Genomic DNA, 14,235 nt, shown 5'->3' on the forward strand with positions numbered 1-14,235 from the left:
ATTTTCTCTATCAATAGCTCATCTCAAAGCTAAAGTTGAATATTTGCACAATATAAAAATGTCACCATTTCCAAGACTTGAACACTTTTTTTTTTTTTAATTGATTTTTCACAGAGAGAAAGGGAGAGAGATAGAGAGCTAGAAACATCGATGAGAGCGAAACATCGACCAGCTGCCCCTTGCACACCCCCTACAAGGGATGTGCCCGCAACCAACATACATGCCCTTGATCGGAATCGAACCTGGGACGCTCTACCGCTGAGCCAAACCGGTTTTGGCAAGACTTGAACACTTTTTAATTGTACCAGAATTTGGGGTTCACATTCTTTTAATATGAATGTTATATGTTCCTTCTACTTTTTCTTTTTCCAATGCCTAATTTCCAAGGTACTTTATTGTAAAACAGGTAACAACACTAAGCCTTGGGCTGGTTCTGCCAATACATAAGCTACAAATGCTTGCCTGGCAGCTTAGGGGTGCTCTCATAGCATGTTTGAGAATTGAATAAAAATTCACATAAAACAAACATTACACTGGTGATCTCCTCAAACTTAAGCTTTGCATTCTCAGATTCAGGAAAGCCACCACCAATATCCAGCAGATACTTGTTGAAACAGACCTCAGCCCTCATATCAAAGACACAGTGGGCATTAGAAATGGCCTACCCAAAGGTCTCAGGGTCAGTACAGCAATTGCCCACACCGATGACATCAATGTTTAGCTCCTTGGTCCATTCCAAAGAAGCTTGCTGGTCTGGAGAGTGACACCAAATTTAACACTGAGATGACAGACCACTTGAGAGTCATTAGTGGCAATCCACAAACCAGCTTTGCCTTTGGATGTGCCCTGGCAACCTTCATCAGCTCTACTTCGCTATCGAAAGTCATCATTTGGACTCCATATTTGGCTAATTATCTGAGACACTTGTTTACAAGGGTTTTCATAGATGATCCTGTCTGGAAACACCCCAATACTCTGCACCAACTATATTTCAGTCTTGCTGGCACAGTCAAATCCCATCCAGATGGTGGCTAGAGTCTTCACTATGGTTCTCTTGTCATTGCATTTGACTGCATAACGGGGTGACCGGAGGTTTTAGCCATCTCAGATGTTTCTTTTGAATGTCTCCCAAGTCCACAACTTAGAAGCATCCTTATCATCAGAAGAAGAGTCTGCATTAATTTTTTGGTCCAGAATGTCCTTGGCAGTAAAGGCTTCATCGAGGAAATGGCAGTCATACTCTTCATACTAACGCTGTTCATGTTCATGCTTTCTAGATGTTCCAAAATGCAACACAAAGGAAAATGAAGAGTTGGGTCTTAGGAAATTATTGCCAGCTGTTCACAAACACGGCTCTCCAGGAATTCCCAGTCCATGGAAGATGGGTTCTCTCAATGCAGCAGTGGGAATGTCCTCAGAGCACAAGATGCCTCACACCAATCCCATGGAGCTGCTGCGCAGAGCAAGACTGCCAGCCTCACTCCCCCTCCCTGACCCCCACCCGAGACCACTGTCCTGAGTGTCAAGTGGCTGCTGAGTGGCGAGTGGCTCTGGAGCACTGGCAGAGGATAGTGGCAGCAGAGGATGAGGGGACTGACGCCTTTTACTTTCTTATACATTACTTTCAAAAAAGAAAAGAAACTAATCAATATAGTGTACTTCAGTAATTGTGGCAGAATTACCGGTTAGAATTCGAGATCTAGCTACAAAGTCCAATTCTCCAGGGACTTTCTCCAAATAAAAACAAATCCTTGTTTTTTCTCCAAGGACTTGTTTAACTATAACTTGGTCTAATCTACCATCTACCATCTACCATTCTCATAATGATTAGCTTAGAACTGTGTGATTTTTTTCTTTTTAAATTAATGGCATAGTCCTACAACATAAAATAGGTTATTTTAATGCCTTGTAATGGTCTCCCCTTTTGAATATGAAACTTAAAAGTTTAAACCTGAAGTGCCTGAGATCTAAAATCTGATCATGTCTTTTGCATTATATTTAACCCTAGTCTCTGAATTCTTCTGATTATTATGTTTACTTTAGAATCATCCATAATAGCAGGAGTCTGACATTGAAAGAGTAAAAGTAAAATTTTTAATCATGTTCTCCTTTTTCAAAAATAGTTTAAACTGTTTATTTCTGTTTATTTTAGAGAACACCTGGAAATGATGATTGACCAACTAAAGATCAAATTACAAGATACCCAAAATAATTTACAGATCAGTGTGTCTGAACTTCAAACATTACAGTCTGAACATGATACTCTGCTAGAAAGGCACAACAAGATGCTGCAGGAAACGGTGTCTAAAGAGGCAGAACTCCGGGAAAAGTAAGGTTGCTAACAGCACTAACAGTGTTTGTACCAGGCAGTAAAATATTCCTGCCTTTTAAGTTTCTATCTTAAAACTCTCCCTTTTGATTATTTTTGTTCTTAGCTTGTTTAAGAGAAACTAGTCATCCAATACTCTGAATTTCCTATGGCCTTTATGGCGAGAATGTTCCCTAAAAAAAAAAAAAAAACGCTACCTTGCTGACCATGTGTCAAATTTCTTTCTTTTTAAAGGAAGACATGTAAACAAATAGCTGCCAACTAAAAAGAATATTTAACCTACCTTTGCAGCTCTGTCTTCAACTTGTTACTTTTGTTGATCAGTATAAATAGACAGTAGGAGTATTGGCAGAATAAGTCGATTATTGTGAAGAAGGAACTTTGAATTCTTGTCATAAAGAAATTGAGTGGTAATATTAGTTGTATCCTAGATTGAGGAAAAGGATTCTTCATGAGTGTCTTTCATAAAGATACTTAATATATCTCAGATGTGTTTATAATACATGCCCAGTTGTGTACTAATCTTAAAAGTTAAAGCACTTCATTTTTTTGGCTTTTTAATCTTTTAACAGTGTGATTTATGTATGTTAATTTCATAAATCAAAAGTTTTAGGAAAGATCTACCAATTTTTTAACTATCACCAGTGTTTACCATGAGATTAGTTTATATATAATGATGTATATACTTGATGTTTACTTTAGAAATTTCCAACACTTATTCTTTACTTTAGAAAAGTTATTGCTAACTACATTGATAAGACAGAGTGCAAGTGATGCCTCTGAAGTAATTCGATCATTCCATAAATTTTTTTGAGCAGTCACTTTTCTAAGTGCTGGACAGTGTTCATAGCATTTTGAGATATATATATATATAGGTGTCTTTCCCCAAAATATGAAAAACTAATGATATTATTGACATAGCCAAGTAGTTCAGTTGATATATTAACCCAATACATCAAGGTTGTGTGTCCGATCCCTAGTCATGGCACATAAAAGAGGCAACCAATGAATGCATGAATAAGTGGAATCACAAATCAATGTCTCTCTCCCTCTAATGATATTGTGTTATCTGTGCCCTAGCCTAAAGAAATAGCTTTTTCTTTATATATTCTCTTTTTTAAACATTTTAATATTCATATTTTATGAGATTTTTTTAAATGGTAGAGGAGTAAATAGGGACCCAATTAATATAAACACCCTAGTAACAGCTGGGATAAGAACAGAGGACTTTCATCATCACAGTTGTTCCTGTATCAGGTGTGGCTTAAATTTCTACCTTTCTCAAACAAGCAAATTTAGAAGTATCACTGACACAACCTGAAAACCCTAGTTCTAAAATGCAGCATTTATCTACCTTAGGAAAATATTGTGATAGCTAATGGTTCTTTCTTTACTTCCTTGATACATATTAAACAAAATGCAGGGAAAATGCAGGGTTAAGGGGTAGCATATATACTATCATTCTTTAATAGTATATATTAAAAGTATCCTCATGAAGCATGATTTGTTATTTCATATGTCCCCCTTTAGCAACTAAATCTTGTTTTAAAACCTTATGTGGTATCCATATGTGTAACACATACAAAAGAGATTTTGGAAAGCTACATGCTAGACCATTAATGAATTTTACCCCTGGAGTTGGGGTTTTACATTGTGGGGGTAAGTGAATAAAGAGGGGGGGTTAACTATTTCCTATAATTGCTTCAGTATTGTTTGAATTTTTATGGTAGTGTACTTGTGGATTCTTTTTGTTAAAAAAAAAAAGTTTTGTTTTATCAAAGTTAAACATAGAAATCAATACTACAACTAAGCTATTAAAAATAGTAGTTTCCAAATAGTAGGTCCCTTACTAGTATCAGTCTGACTACATAAAAAAATCACATAGATAACTGCTAAAAGTTGGCATCTTCTAGGATTCTAGGATTACCTTTGGATATTCTGATTCAGTGGCTGGAGGAAGAGAACCAGTTGTCTGTATTTTTGAGTGGTTCTGAAGTGCAGTGAAATTCAGAAGCCGTTATAGTAAGCTAAGTCTTTGTGTTTCAGTGTCATGTTAATTCACTCAGAAGGGGATGCTTTCCTTTAAGGCTTTCCTTATGAATCAAAAGAGTGTTCTTTTTGTGTGTTTTTTGGGATAATCAAAAAAAGATATATTAATCCTGTATTTATATGAGCTACCCAAAGTGCACTAATTAAAAGTATAATATTTATGTCCTAAATGTAGTGCTTTTTTCTGCTAAACTATGAAGAAAGTTTCTCATCTAAGCCATACAACATAGTTTCTCAACCAAGGTTCCTTTCTGAACTATGGAATACAGACTAGGATTTGAACTAGATGACAGCCAGTGTCATTTCTCCCCAGATTGTTACACCCCTAGTTCCATCTTAGATGCATATGAGAGAAGTTCATTCCTATCTCAGGGCTAATTCTCTTGCAAGGCCCAGTTAGGAAAGGCTGAGTCAGCATCTTAAGTTGAAAGGTCTCAGATAAATTACGTGCCTCTCACCCTTCAGGTTATGTTCAATACAATCAGAGAACATGATGATGAAGTCTGAGCATGCACAGGCAGTGAGTCACCTGACATCCCAGAATGAGGTCCTTCGCAGCAGCTTCCGAGATCAAGTGAGGCACTTGCAGGAAGAGCACAGAAAGACAATAGAAACTTTGCAGCAACAGCTTTCCAAGGTGGAAACTCAGCTTTTCCAGCTTAAGAGTGAATCGACCACAAAAAGTATGTATGTACACATGGAAACCATCGTCATTCATGTTCTCGTGTATTTATGTCACTCAAATACATTCTTCACAAATTCTTAAGAAAATAGAAAATGTACTAGATGACAGCCAGTGTTGATTCTGTGATTAATGAATTTTGGATTTGCTCACAGAAAAGATATTGGAACCATTCTAGATTGTATTTAAACCAACTTATGTAACCAGAGAATGCTGATTTCCATGTATTTTTCAGCCTCCATGTAAGATAGTATTTCCTTTCTCTGACTCCAACATACTGTGTCAGTCTCATGACCTGCCAGATTCAAATATTCACTGGGTCTGTTTGGTGTTTTTCACTGTTAGTCATCAAAATGTATGTATTTTTTAATTAGAAATATTAAGAGACCAAGAGGCTTGGAAACACTCGAGTAGCACTGAACTTACAGGATTGGTTGGTCAGCTCTTCCCTCTCAAGTTTCTGATTAGTTGGAGTTTTAGTTCAGCCACACCCAGTATCAGTCTACTTTCTGGAAGAAAGGGAAATATGTCAGCCCAGATGAGGCTACATTTTAGTATTAAGTATCAGCTTCATACTTAACACTGTTTGCCATGGAAAAATGCCATCAGTTATTAGTCACTCATCTGGGTCAGAAACCAACTTTGAAGAAATTTAAGAAAATTTAACATATGCCAAGAATCAGCACAGAAAGTAATCAGCCAGGGAAACACGGGTTGCATAAGAGATTGTAGTCTAGGAACCAGCAATAGAATAAGCAGTTAGGAAAATATCAGAAATCCAGGAAAATGCCTCAACAAATGTAGCCAGAGGGCTAATATTTGAAAGAAAATATGAGGCAGCCAAGCCAGCATGTCTCAGTGGTTGGTCGTTGTCCTATGAACCAGGAAGTCACAGTTCGATTCCTAGTCAGGGCACTTGTCCCGGTTGTGGGCTCAATCCCCAGTGGGGGCATGCAGGAAGCAGCTGATCAATAGTTCTCTCTCATCATTAATGTTTCTATCTCTCTCTCCCTTTCCGTTCTTCTCTGAAATATATCAACAAAGATATATTAAAAAAAAAAAAAAGAAAATGGGAGGCAACTTCATGGAATGGGAAATGAGTGAAATTTGAAGTTAAAAAACCTAGGTTAGAATTCTGGTCTCTGACCCAGCTCTGAGCAAAGTCATTTACTTTCCCTGAACTTCAGGTTTCTTGGGATCGATAAAGTGATGTGTTTGAAAGTGTCTTACCAACCTTACGTTTCTATGCAAGTGTTCACTACTAGCAAGCAGGAGAATTAGTGCCTGTGAATTAGTGCTGATTAGTTCCCTGTCCTGAACTCTAGGTTCTTCTTGCCTGAACACTGAGCAGACAATGGTAGGAATCAGTAGAGGGCATGATCAACAAGAACGTTTGCTAAGCATATGTCAGCAAGTCTGTTGTGTCAGAAAGTTTACAGTCAGCTGAAATACCTCATCCTCAAAAACAGCTGGAATCTAGTTTTAGAATTTCTACCAATGTTGAGGTCTCTATATTGTGAGCTTTGTGTTATCTAATACTTTATCATATCCAACTAATAGTAATTTATACCTTCTGCTGAAATGACGTAAGTGGTTACAAGTTCAGTTTTTAGGACTGTTTTAGAAATTATTTTTTATACATCATTTATTTTTATTCTATTTATTCAAATTCCTTACCATATCATCTGACATTCCTAGGATCATTTTAATTTTATTGTATATCTCTGTTAATGCTGAATTTATCAGTTTTGAGCACTCTCTTACCTCCCCTTTAAAAAAAATAGGCCCAGCTTCCTTCCACCAACCAGTGAAGAACCTTCGAGAAAGGAGAAACACAGACCTCCCACTACTTGACATGCATTGTATAACCCGGGAGGAAGGAGAAGGGATGGAGACTGCTGATACGGAGTCTGTATCTTCCACTGGCCCTCACACGCAGTCTTTAGAGCAGCTTCTTAATTCTCCCCAAACTAAACTTGGTATGTTTTTCTGTTTAAGTATGTTTTTATTTAATTTCACTGTCTTGTCTAATCAATATTACTCTAAATTACAAATGCTTTTTTTTTTTATCTACTCCAATAAAATTTATTTCTTTCAGTGTTCCATCCCTTTTCAAATGGAAAACTTTCCTGCAGGATGAAGGAAGGAAAAAAAATGGCTTAATTAAAATTAGTTCTGCCTAAGCTTGAGCCAGAAATAGATAGCTGGAAGTTCTAAGGTAGTATTAGAAAGTATTATATTCTCTCACCATTCTGAGAAATAATTTTATTCCTCTCGAAAAAGCAGTAGTGCTAAATTTGCCTTCTTCCATATAGTGAAGTTGTGGTATATTTTTCTTACGTATAATGCAAACTAACTAAGATTCACAATTCAGGGGGAATCTGTTATCTTTCTGAAGTTTCGGGACCTGGAGTCCTTGGAAATCCACAGTCATTGATTATGATGTGGGTGGAAGCTGTACTTATTGTTCCTTAAGTGAAGTTAATAGTAGTGAGATGGAAGTGTCACTATAGAGTGGCACTAGACCCCAGAATCAGACTTGGCTTTGTGATTTTGCCAAAATTATTTGTTAACTCTAAGCTTGTTTCATCTTTTGTAAAATTTGAATAATAACTACTCCACCTCATAAAATTCTTGAGGCACCATGATATGAGTGATCAGTAAATGTTACTACTTCATTTATAAGTAAAATGACACAAGCTCTTAGAACATTAATAGAGGAGGTTGAGCCGAAACCGGTTTGGCTCAGTGGTAGAGCGTCAGTCTGCGGACTGAAAGGTCCCAGGTTCTATTCCAGTCAAAGGTATGTACATTGGTTGCAGGCACATCCCTGGTAGGGGGTGTGCAGGAGGCAGCTGGTCGATGTTTCTCATCGACGTTTTTGGCTCTCTGGCTCTCTCCCTTCCTCTCTGTAAAAAATCAATAAAATATAAATAAAAAAAATTTTAAAAAATAGAGGAGGTTGAGTGATAAAACTAATAAAATGATTTATAAACAAAAGCCTAACAAATTGCAGAATTGGGGCCCATAGAACTTATATATAATTATATTAAATGCCTTACAACAGAGATTGTCTTTGTTACATTTAACATGTAAGTTTTTAACTGTGCTATGATGATTAGAGTAATGGCAAAGAAAATGGACCTATATAATATTACAGGGCAAAATATCTGTACTAAGATATTTCTCTTATTTAGAATCTTCATTTGTAATCTTGATTTTGAAAATTAATTACTGGAACAACATCTTACAGAGCCTCCTTTGTGGCATGTTGAACTTACCAAAGAAGAATTGGTGCAAAAGCTCAGTTCCACCACAAAAAGTGCCGATCACTTAAATGGCCTGCTTCGGGAAACGGAAGCAACCAATGCAATCCTTATGGAGCAAATTAAGGTAAGGGTTAAAAACTGCCGACAAGAAAATGCAATTTGGGTTTCTTGGCCCTCTACACACACTTATCTAAGTTTAAAAACTCACAGATCAGGTGTATCCATAACATCTTGATTCCTGATGGTATTACATTCCCATATCAAGAAATATTAATTGCTTTTATGTCTATTATATAAATACTATTTTAATTTCTACTTTTTCTACGAAACGTAATAGATTTAGAATGTAGACATATGTTCACAAGTCATTATTCTACATGTATTAAATAAAACTTAAATGGGTATTTTTTTTTTAAATCCCCCAGACTTTTTTCATTTATTAAGTAGTATGTAACCACCTTTTTTTTTTTTTTTTAATTGAGTTTTTACAGAGAGGAAGAGAGAGGGATAGAAAGCTAGAAACATCGATGAGAGAGAAACATCAACCAGCTGCCTCTTGAACACTCCCTACTGGGGATATGCCCACAACCAAGGTACATGCCCTTGACCAGAATCGAACCTGGGACCTTTCAGTCCGCAGGCCGACGCTCTATCCACTGAGCCAAACCGGTTTTGGCTTAAATGGGTATTTTAAAGGTAAACCATGGAGCATTTCTTATTTGGATTATTCTGCTGTTTATGGCACTAAACTACTTTCCACAGATGGTAAAATAGCATGGGGAGCTTTTCCTTCTTTAAAGACACCAGAAATGCGTAGGAATAAGTTATATTGTGGAGCAGTTGAGGATTACACAAATTGTATATTCCACCCTAGCTCAATGGTATATAGACTCTCTAAAAATAGTCATAATACCTGGTGAGTAGTTCTCATGAGCCAGACCCTGGATTTTTAACATTTAGCAAGAATAGCATTTAGTGAGAACCACCAGACCTTGAGACCCTTGTCCTTTCTAACAAAATAACTAAGAGAACACCTGAAGTTGATAAATTGTGGTGCAAAATTTAAACCCCTGGCTTTCCAAGAAGCATGTACTTCTGCCTGTGCCATGCGGGGCCACCAGTTTTGTCTTTGTCAAAATAACTTTTTTAATGCCAAGTTATTCAGTTTTAGCAGCACATCTATATATATATATATAAAAAGCTAAAATGTATGACCATTTACTGGTAGCTATGATGCACACTGACCACCAGGGGGCAGACACTCAATGCACAGACATAGAAACATGGAACAGACCCATGAATCTCAGAGGAAATGGGGGAGGGTAGGAAGAGATCAACCAAAGATCTTATATGCATACTGGAGGCCTGGTGCAGGAATTTGTGCACCAGTGGGGTTCCTCAGCCTGGCCTGTGGGGATCAGGCCGAAACCAATCTCCCACATCCCCTGAGGGGTGCTGAATTTCAAGAGGGAACAGGCCAGGCTGAAGGTCCCCACCAGAGCACCAGGCCTCAGGTTAAAAATATTATGACAGCCGAAACCGGTTTGGCTCAGTGGATAGAGCATCGGCCTGCGGACTGAAAGGTCCTGGGTTCAATTCTGATCAAGGGCATGTACCTTGGTTGCGGGCACATACCCAGTAGGGGGTGTGCAAGAGGCAGCTGATCGATGTTTCTCTCTCATCGATGTTTCTAACTCTCTATCCCTCTCTCTTCCTCTCTGTAAAAAATCAATAAAATATATTTTAAAAAATAATAATAAATAAAAAATTATGACATCCCATCAGCAAATATTTTAGTATGCATCTCTATAAAAAAAAAATTTTCCCACTAAGTCAAAATATTATCACATCTAGCAAATCACTATCCCATGAACCTAAGTGACTATTTATATTTTACTTCCACAAATACAAATTCTCATATGATTTCTTAGACCTTATTGTCACTTTTCTAAAATGGAACATAGCTGGCTAACTTTTTGGACTAGCCTATAAAATGATAATCAAAAAAATATATATATTTTTGTTTGTTTGTTTCAACTCAGAAATCTTCCTCAAAGACTAACATTCTACCATCTTCTTCATATCCTTTGCTCCATTTTCCTTATATTTTAGATTATCTTGTATTCTAGAATTTTCATTCTATCCTAAACTTGACTTTATTTTTGGTGAAATGCTGGTCATCATGAAAACATAATTTCACTGTGTGCATCTTAACTGCTGCAGTTCTGGGAGCAGGGCAGGGAGAGATATTGGTGGTGGATACAAATGTTCACTCAGCCCCTGTTCTTAGACTTCTGGCTTGCACTCCTTACAATGTTTTTGGCAACCCAAAACCCTGAGCCCTCTTGGCTTAGTTTCTATAGAGAGTATGCAAGTAAAGGGAACATCCTGGTACTAACCTATATAGACTTTATGTAGTCCTCAGTTCCCATGGTAACCTGTACTTCTGAGGCAGAAGATTCTCTGTGTTCCTGTGGGATCCATTCTCTCCTCTTTGTCTCTGGTACTTGGTCAGTATTTGTATTGGGTCACTGATGCTTCATCTCTCCCACTTTTCTGGGACTTTCTTCATATTTCTCATCTACATTTTTCTCTTTTCCTCGGCTCTCCATTATTGTCATTTTGGGGGCATGTCAGGGGGGAGAGAAGAAAAATGCATGTGTTCAATCTGCCATGTTTAACCAGAAGCTCCTAAAACCCACTTTTAAGTCATTTCTCTAATACCAGCTTCTCAAAAATGAAATTAGAAGATTGGAAAGAAATCAAGAGCGAGAGAAGTCTGTAGCTAACCTGGAGTACTTGAAGAATGTCTTGCTACAGTTCATTTTCCTAAAACCAGGTAGTGAAAGAGAAAGGCTTCTTCCTGTCATAGACACAATGTTACAGCTCAGCCCTGAAGAAAAGGGAAAACTTGCTGCAATTGCTCAAGGTAGGTGAAGCAAAGTCTTAAAACTTGTTTTATGACTTACTCTAAATATTGTCTTGTGGTTGAGTCTTTGTGTGTATACTTAAAATCTTTTTCTTAACACTATGACTTAAAATTATAATTTTTAAATGTTTTTTAATATATATATATTTTTTATTGATTTTTTACAGAGAGGGAGAGAGATAGAGAGCTAGAAACATCAATGAGAGAGAAACATCAACCAGCTGTCTCTTGCATACCCCCTACCGGGGATGTGCCCGCAACCAAGGTACATGACTTAACCCGAATCGAACCCGGGACCTTTCAGTCCACAGACCGACGCTCTACCACTGAGCCAAACTGGTTTTGGCTAAATGTTGTTTATTGATGTTTCTCTCTCTCTCCCTCTTTCTTCCTCTCTAAAATGAACATGTTCTCAGGTGAGGATTTGAGGGGGGAAAAAGACACATCAGAATACATTGAATTTAGTAAGAGTAAGAATTATTTCTTGAAACTCTCTAGTTATATTTATGGATGTTGGTTATTTTTCTGACTGACGGTTCCTAACATAAAATGTCCTTTTTTTTTCTTCTTCTTTTTTCCTGTGGGTTTAGGCCACAAATATTTGAGAAGCATTAGTTTAGGGAATAAGGTTATCCAATTCTGATAAGTGACATTAAAATCCTTATGATAAACACCTATTAAGGGCCCAACTTGCACCCTAAGCAAGTGTTATGAGCTGCTGGTTGCTGCCTGTTATATCTATATCTATATATATCTATATCTATATATCTCTATCTCTCTCTCTCTCTCTCTCTCTCTCTCTCTCTATATATATATATATATATATATATATATATATATATATATATATAGGCAGCTACTGTAACAGTCATAACGACCTAACAACTGGTCGCTGTGACACCCACTGTGGCCAGCAAACCAACCCAATCATGGGGTGGGACTGGCAGCCAACCTCGAGCCTCCTCCCCATTGCCGATCTGCCCCTTATCAGACTCTCCCACCCCAATCGAGAGCCGGACCTGCTGGCCAAATGCCTCCTTCCCCCACACACACACACCCCGGCCAGCTGTGGGTACCCCCCATCAGCCCGCCCCACCACGATAGGCCCACAGCCCCTCCCCATGCCCAGCCTGCCCCTGATCACACACACACCCCTTCCCAATAGGGGATGGGGCTGGGTGGCCAACCTCCTGCAGCCCCTCCCCCTGCCCGCTCTTTCCTAACCCCCCATCACACCCCTTGCCCCTGATCATCACCTTACCTCAATAGAGGGGAGGGCTGGCCAACCAACCTCTAATTATCTAATAGAGAAAGACAAAAATTATAAATACTGAAAGTTCAAGTACAGAAAGATTAGTAACATTAAAGTATGATATGAGAAGATTAATACTTTTTTTTTTAACTCCCCACAGGTGAAGAAGAAAATGCTTCCCGTTCCTCCGGATGGGCATCCTATCTGCATAGCTGGTCTGGACTTAGATAGATGGATGGAAAGAACATTCTTTATTAACCAAATAGAATCCATTTGGCAAAAATGGTTCACATATTCTTTCATCAAAATGTGTGTGTATATCCATATCCACACGTGTTTGAACATATGTGTGCACATATACAGGGATGGGCAAAAGTAGGTTTATAGTTGTAATACAAATAAATATACAAGAATAAACTGTGTTTCACAGTTAAAAGCCTACATTTGCCCACCACTGTATCCTGTATTTAAAAGTCTCAGCTTGAAGTAAAAGTACAATAGCCTACACTGTTGATACCAGTCCACAGCTCTTTGATTCTGTGATCACTCACGCATGCTGCCAAGTAGAAGCACCAAGAACTCACTCCATTCTCTAGAACCTCAGGCTTGCCTATTTCTGAGCAGTACTGTGAATGTTAAAATTAAGTGACATTTTGGTACCATATCAACTGGAATTTAGTCTTTTAAAATAATATTACACGAATATTTATTGCAAGGTCGGGCTGGTAGATTGTAATTAGCTATAAATTGTTAAAGAAATTTGTTAATTAGAACATGAAGGAAAATGCTTTATTGGTAAAGTTGATTTGTTTATTAAAGGAGGGACTATATGTTAGATATATTACAGTTAATTATGAGACTAACGTAAAATACAATTTATGTAGTTACTTTAAATTAACTGGGTTTTTGCCCTCTAACGTAAGTTATATCAAAACTTACTGAGTTATCAAAGCCCTTTATTAGCTGGTGTAATGCTGAATGTGAGTAGATGGAACCACCACCTCACCTTGGGCTGATTTCATGGTGTCTCTCTAGGCTCTGGTTACAGCTCAACTACTTCTAAGCCATAAGTCTATTTTGAGAATTTTCTCCATGTCCCCAAATAAAAATATCAGAACAATTACTGTATTACTCAGCATTTTATCAAAATATAAAACTGGTGTTTCCCATGTTTCAGCAGATAATGTTATTCTGTAAGTTTTCCATTAGAAGGATTTCAGAGAGACATTTTAGAGATCCACAGTTCTTCTTAATAACTCTAGATGGTGTTATGACTTGCTTTTTTATGCCTCTGAATATATTTTATTGACTACAAAAACATTGTGTTCTTAAATCATAAGTTTGAGAATTCTATTTTTAATATTCGTTACTGTGTGTTCTATGAAGGTCTCTCTTAAGCTTTTTAATTTATATTCTAATTTTCACTCTCAGCTGGTGAACTGACTTGCACTTTGGTTACTCAGAACATTGGCTTCCAATTTAATTTAACTGAAATGTGATGCTGACTTGTTGAGTTTGTTCTTTTAAAAATATCTTATATATCTATCTTCCCTCCTGTTTTAGAACAGAACTAACTAGTGAATGTATTTTTAAAAAAATGCATCTATTTCAGAGCTGACTTTAAAAGATTACTTTTTTTTTACTTTATATACTGTGAATATAAGTATGCCAACAGCATACAATGAAACTTTAATAGTATTTAAATAAATCCCACTTTCTCTTTAA

The 14,235-nt window shown here is 37.3% G+C and overlaps 1 protein-coding gene across 1 annotated transcript in view; it reads left to right on the forward strand.

Annotated features, from left to right (window-relative positions):
- GCC2 (GRIP and coiled-coil domain containing 2) overlaps positions 1 to 14,235 on the forward strand; it is an 84,811-nt gene extending 70,576 nt beyond the window's left edge. Inside the window, exons 18-23 of the mRNA XM_084872419.1 lie at positions 2,153 to 2,329; positions 4,844 to 5,061; positions 6,845 to 7,039; positions 8,314 to 8,453; positions 11,057 to 11,258; positions 12,671 to 14,235. Of these exons, the coding sequence (XP_084728545.1) occupies positions 2,153 to 2,329; positions 4,844 to 5,061; positions 6,845 to 7,039; positions 8,314 to 8,453; positions 11,057 to 11,258; positions 12,671 to 12,741 (1,003 nt within the window). The 3' untranslated portion in view covers positions 12,742 to 14,235. The remainder of the gene's footprint in view (positions 1 to 2,152; positions 2,330 to 4,843; positions 5,062 to 6,844; positions 7,040 to 8,313; positions 8,454 to 11,056; positions 11,259 to 12,670) is intronic.

The sequence above is a fragment of the Pipistrellus hanaki genome (assembly GCF_964339955.1).
Source record: "Pipistrellus hanaki genome assembly, chromosome: 2".
Lineage (NCBI taxonomy): Eukaryota > Metazoa > Chordata > Mammalia > Chiroptera > Vespertilionidae > Pipistrellus > Pipistrellus hanaki.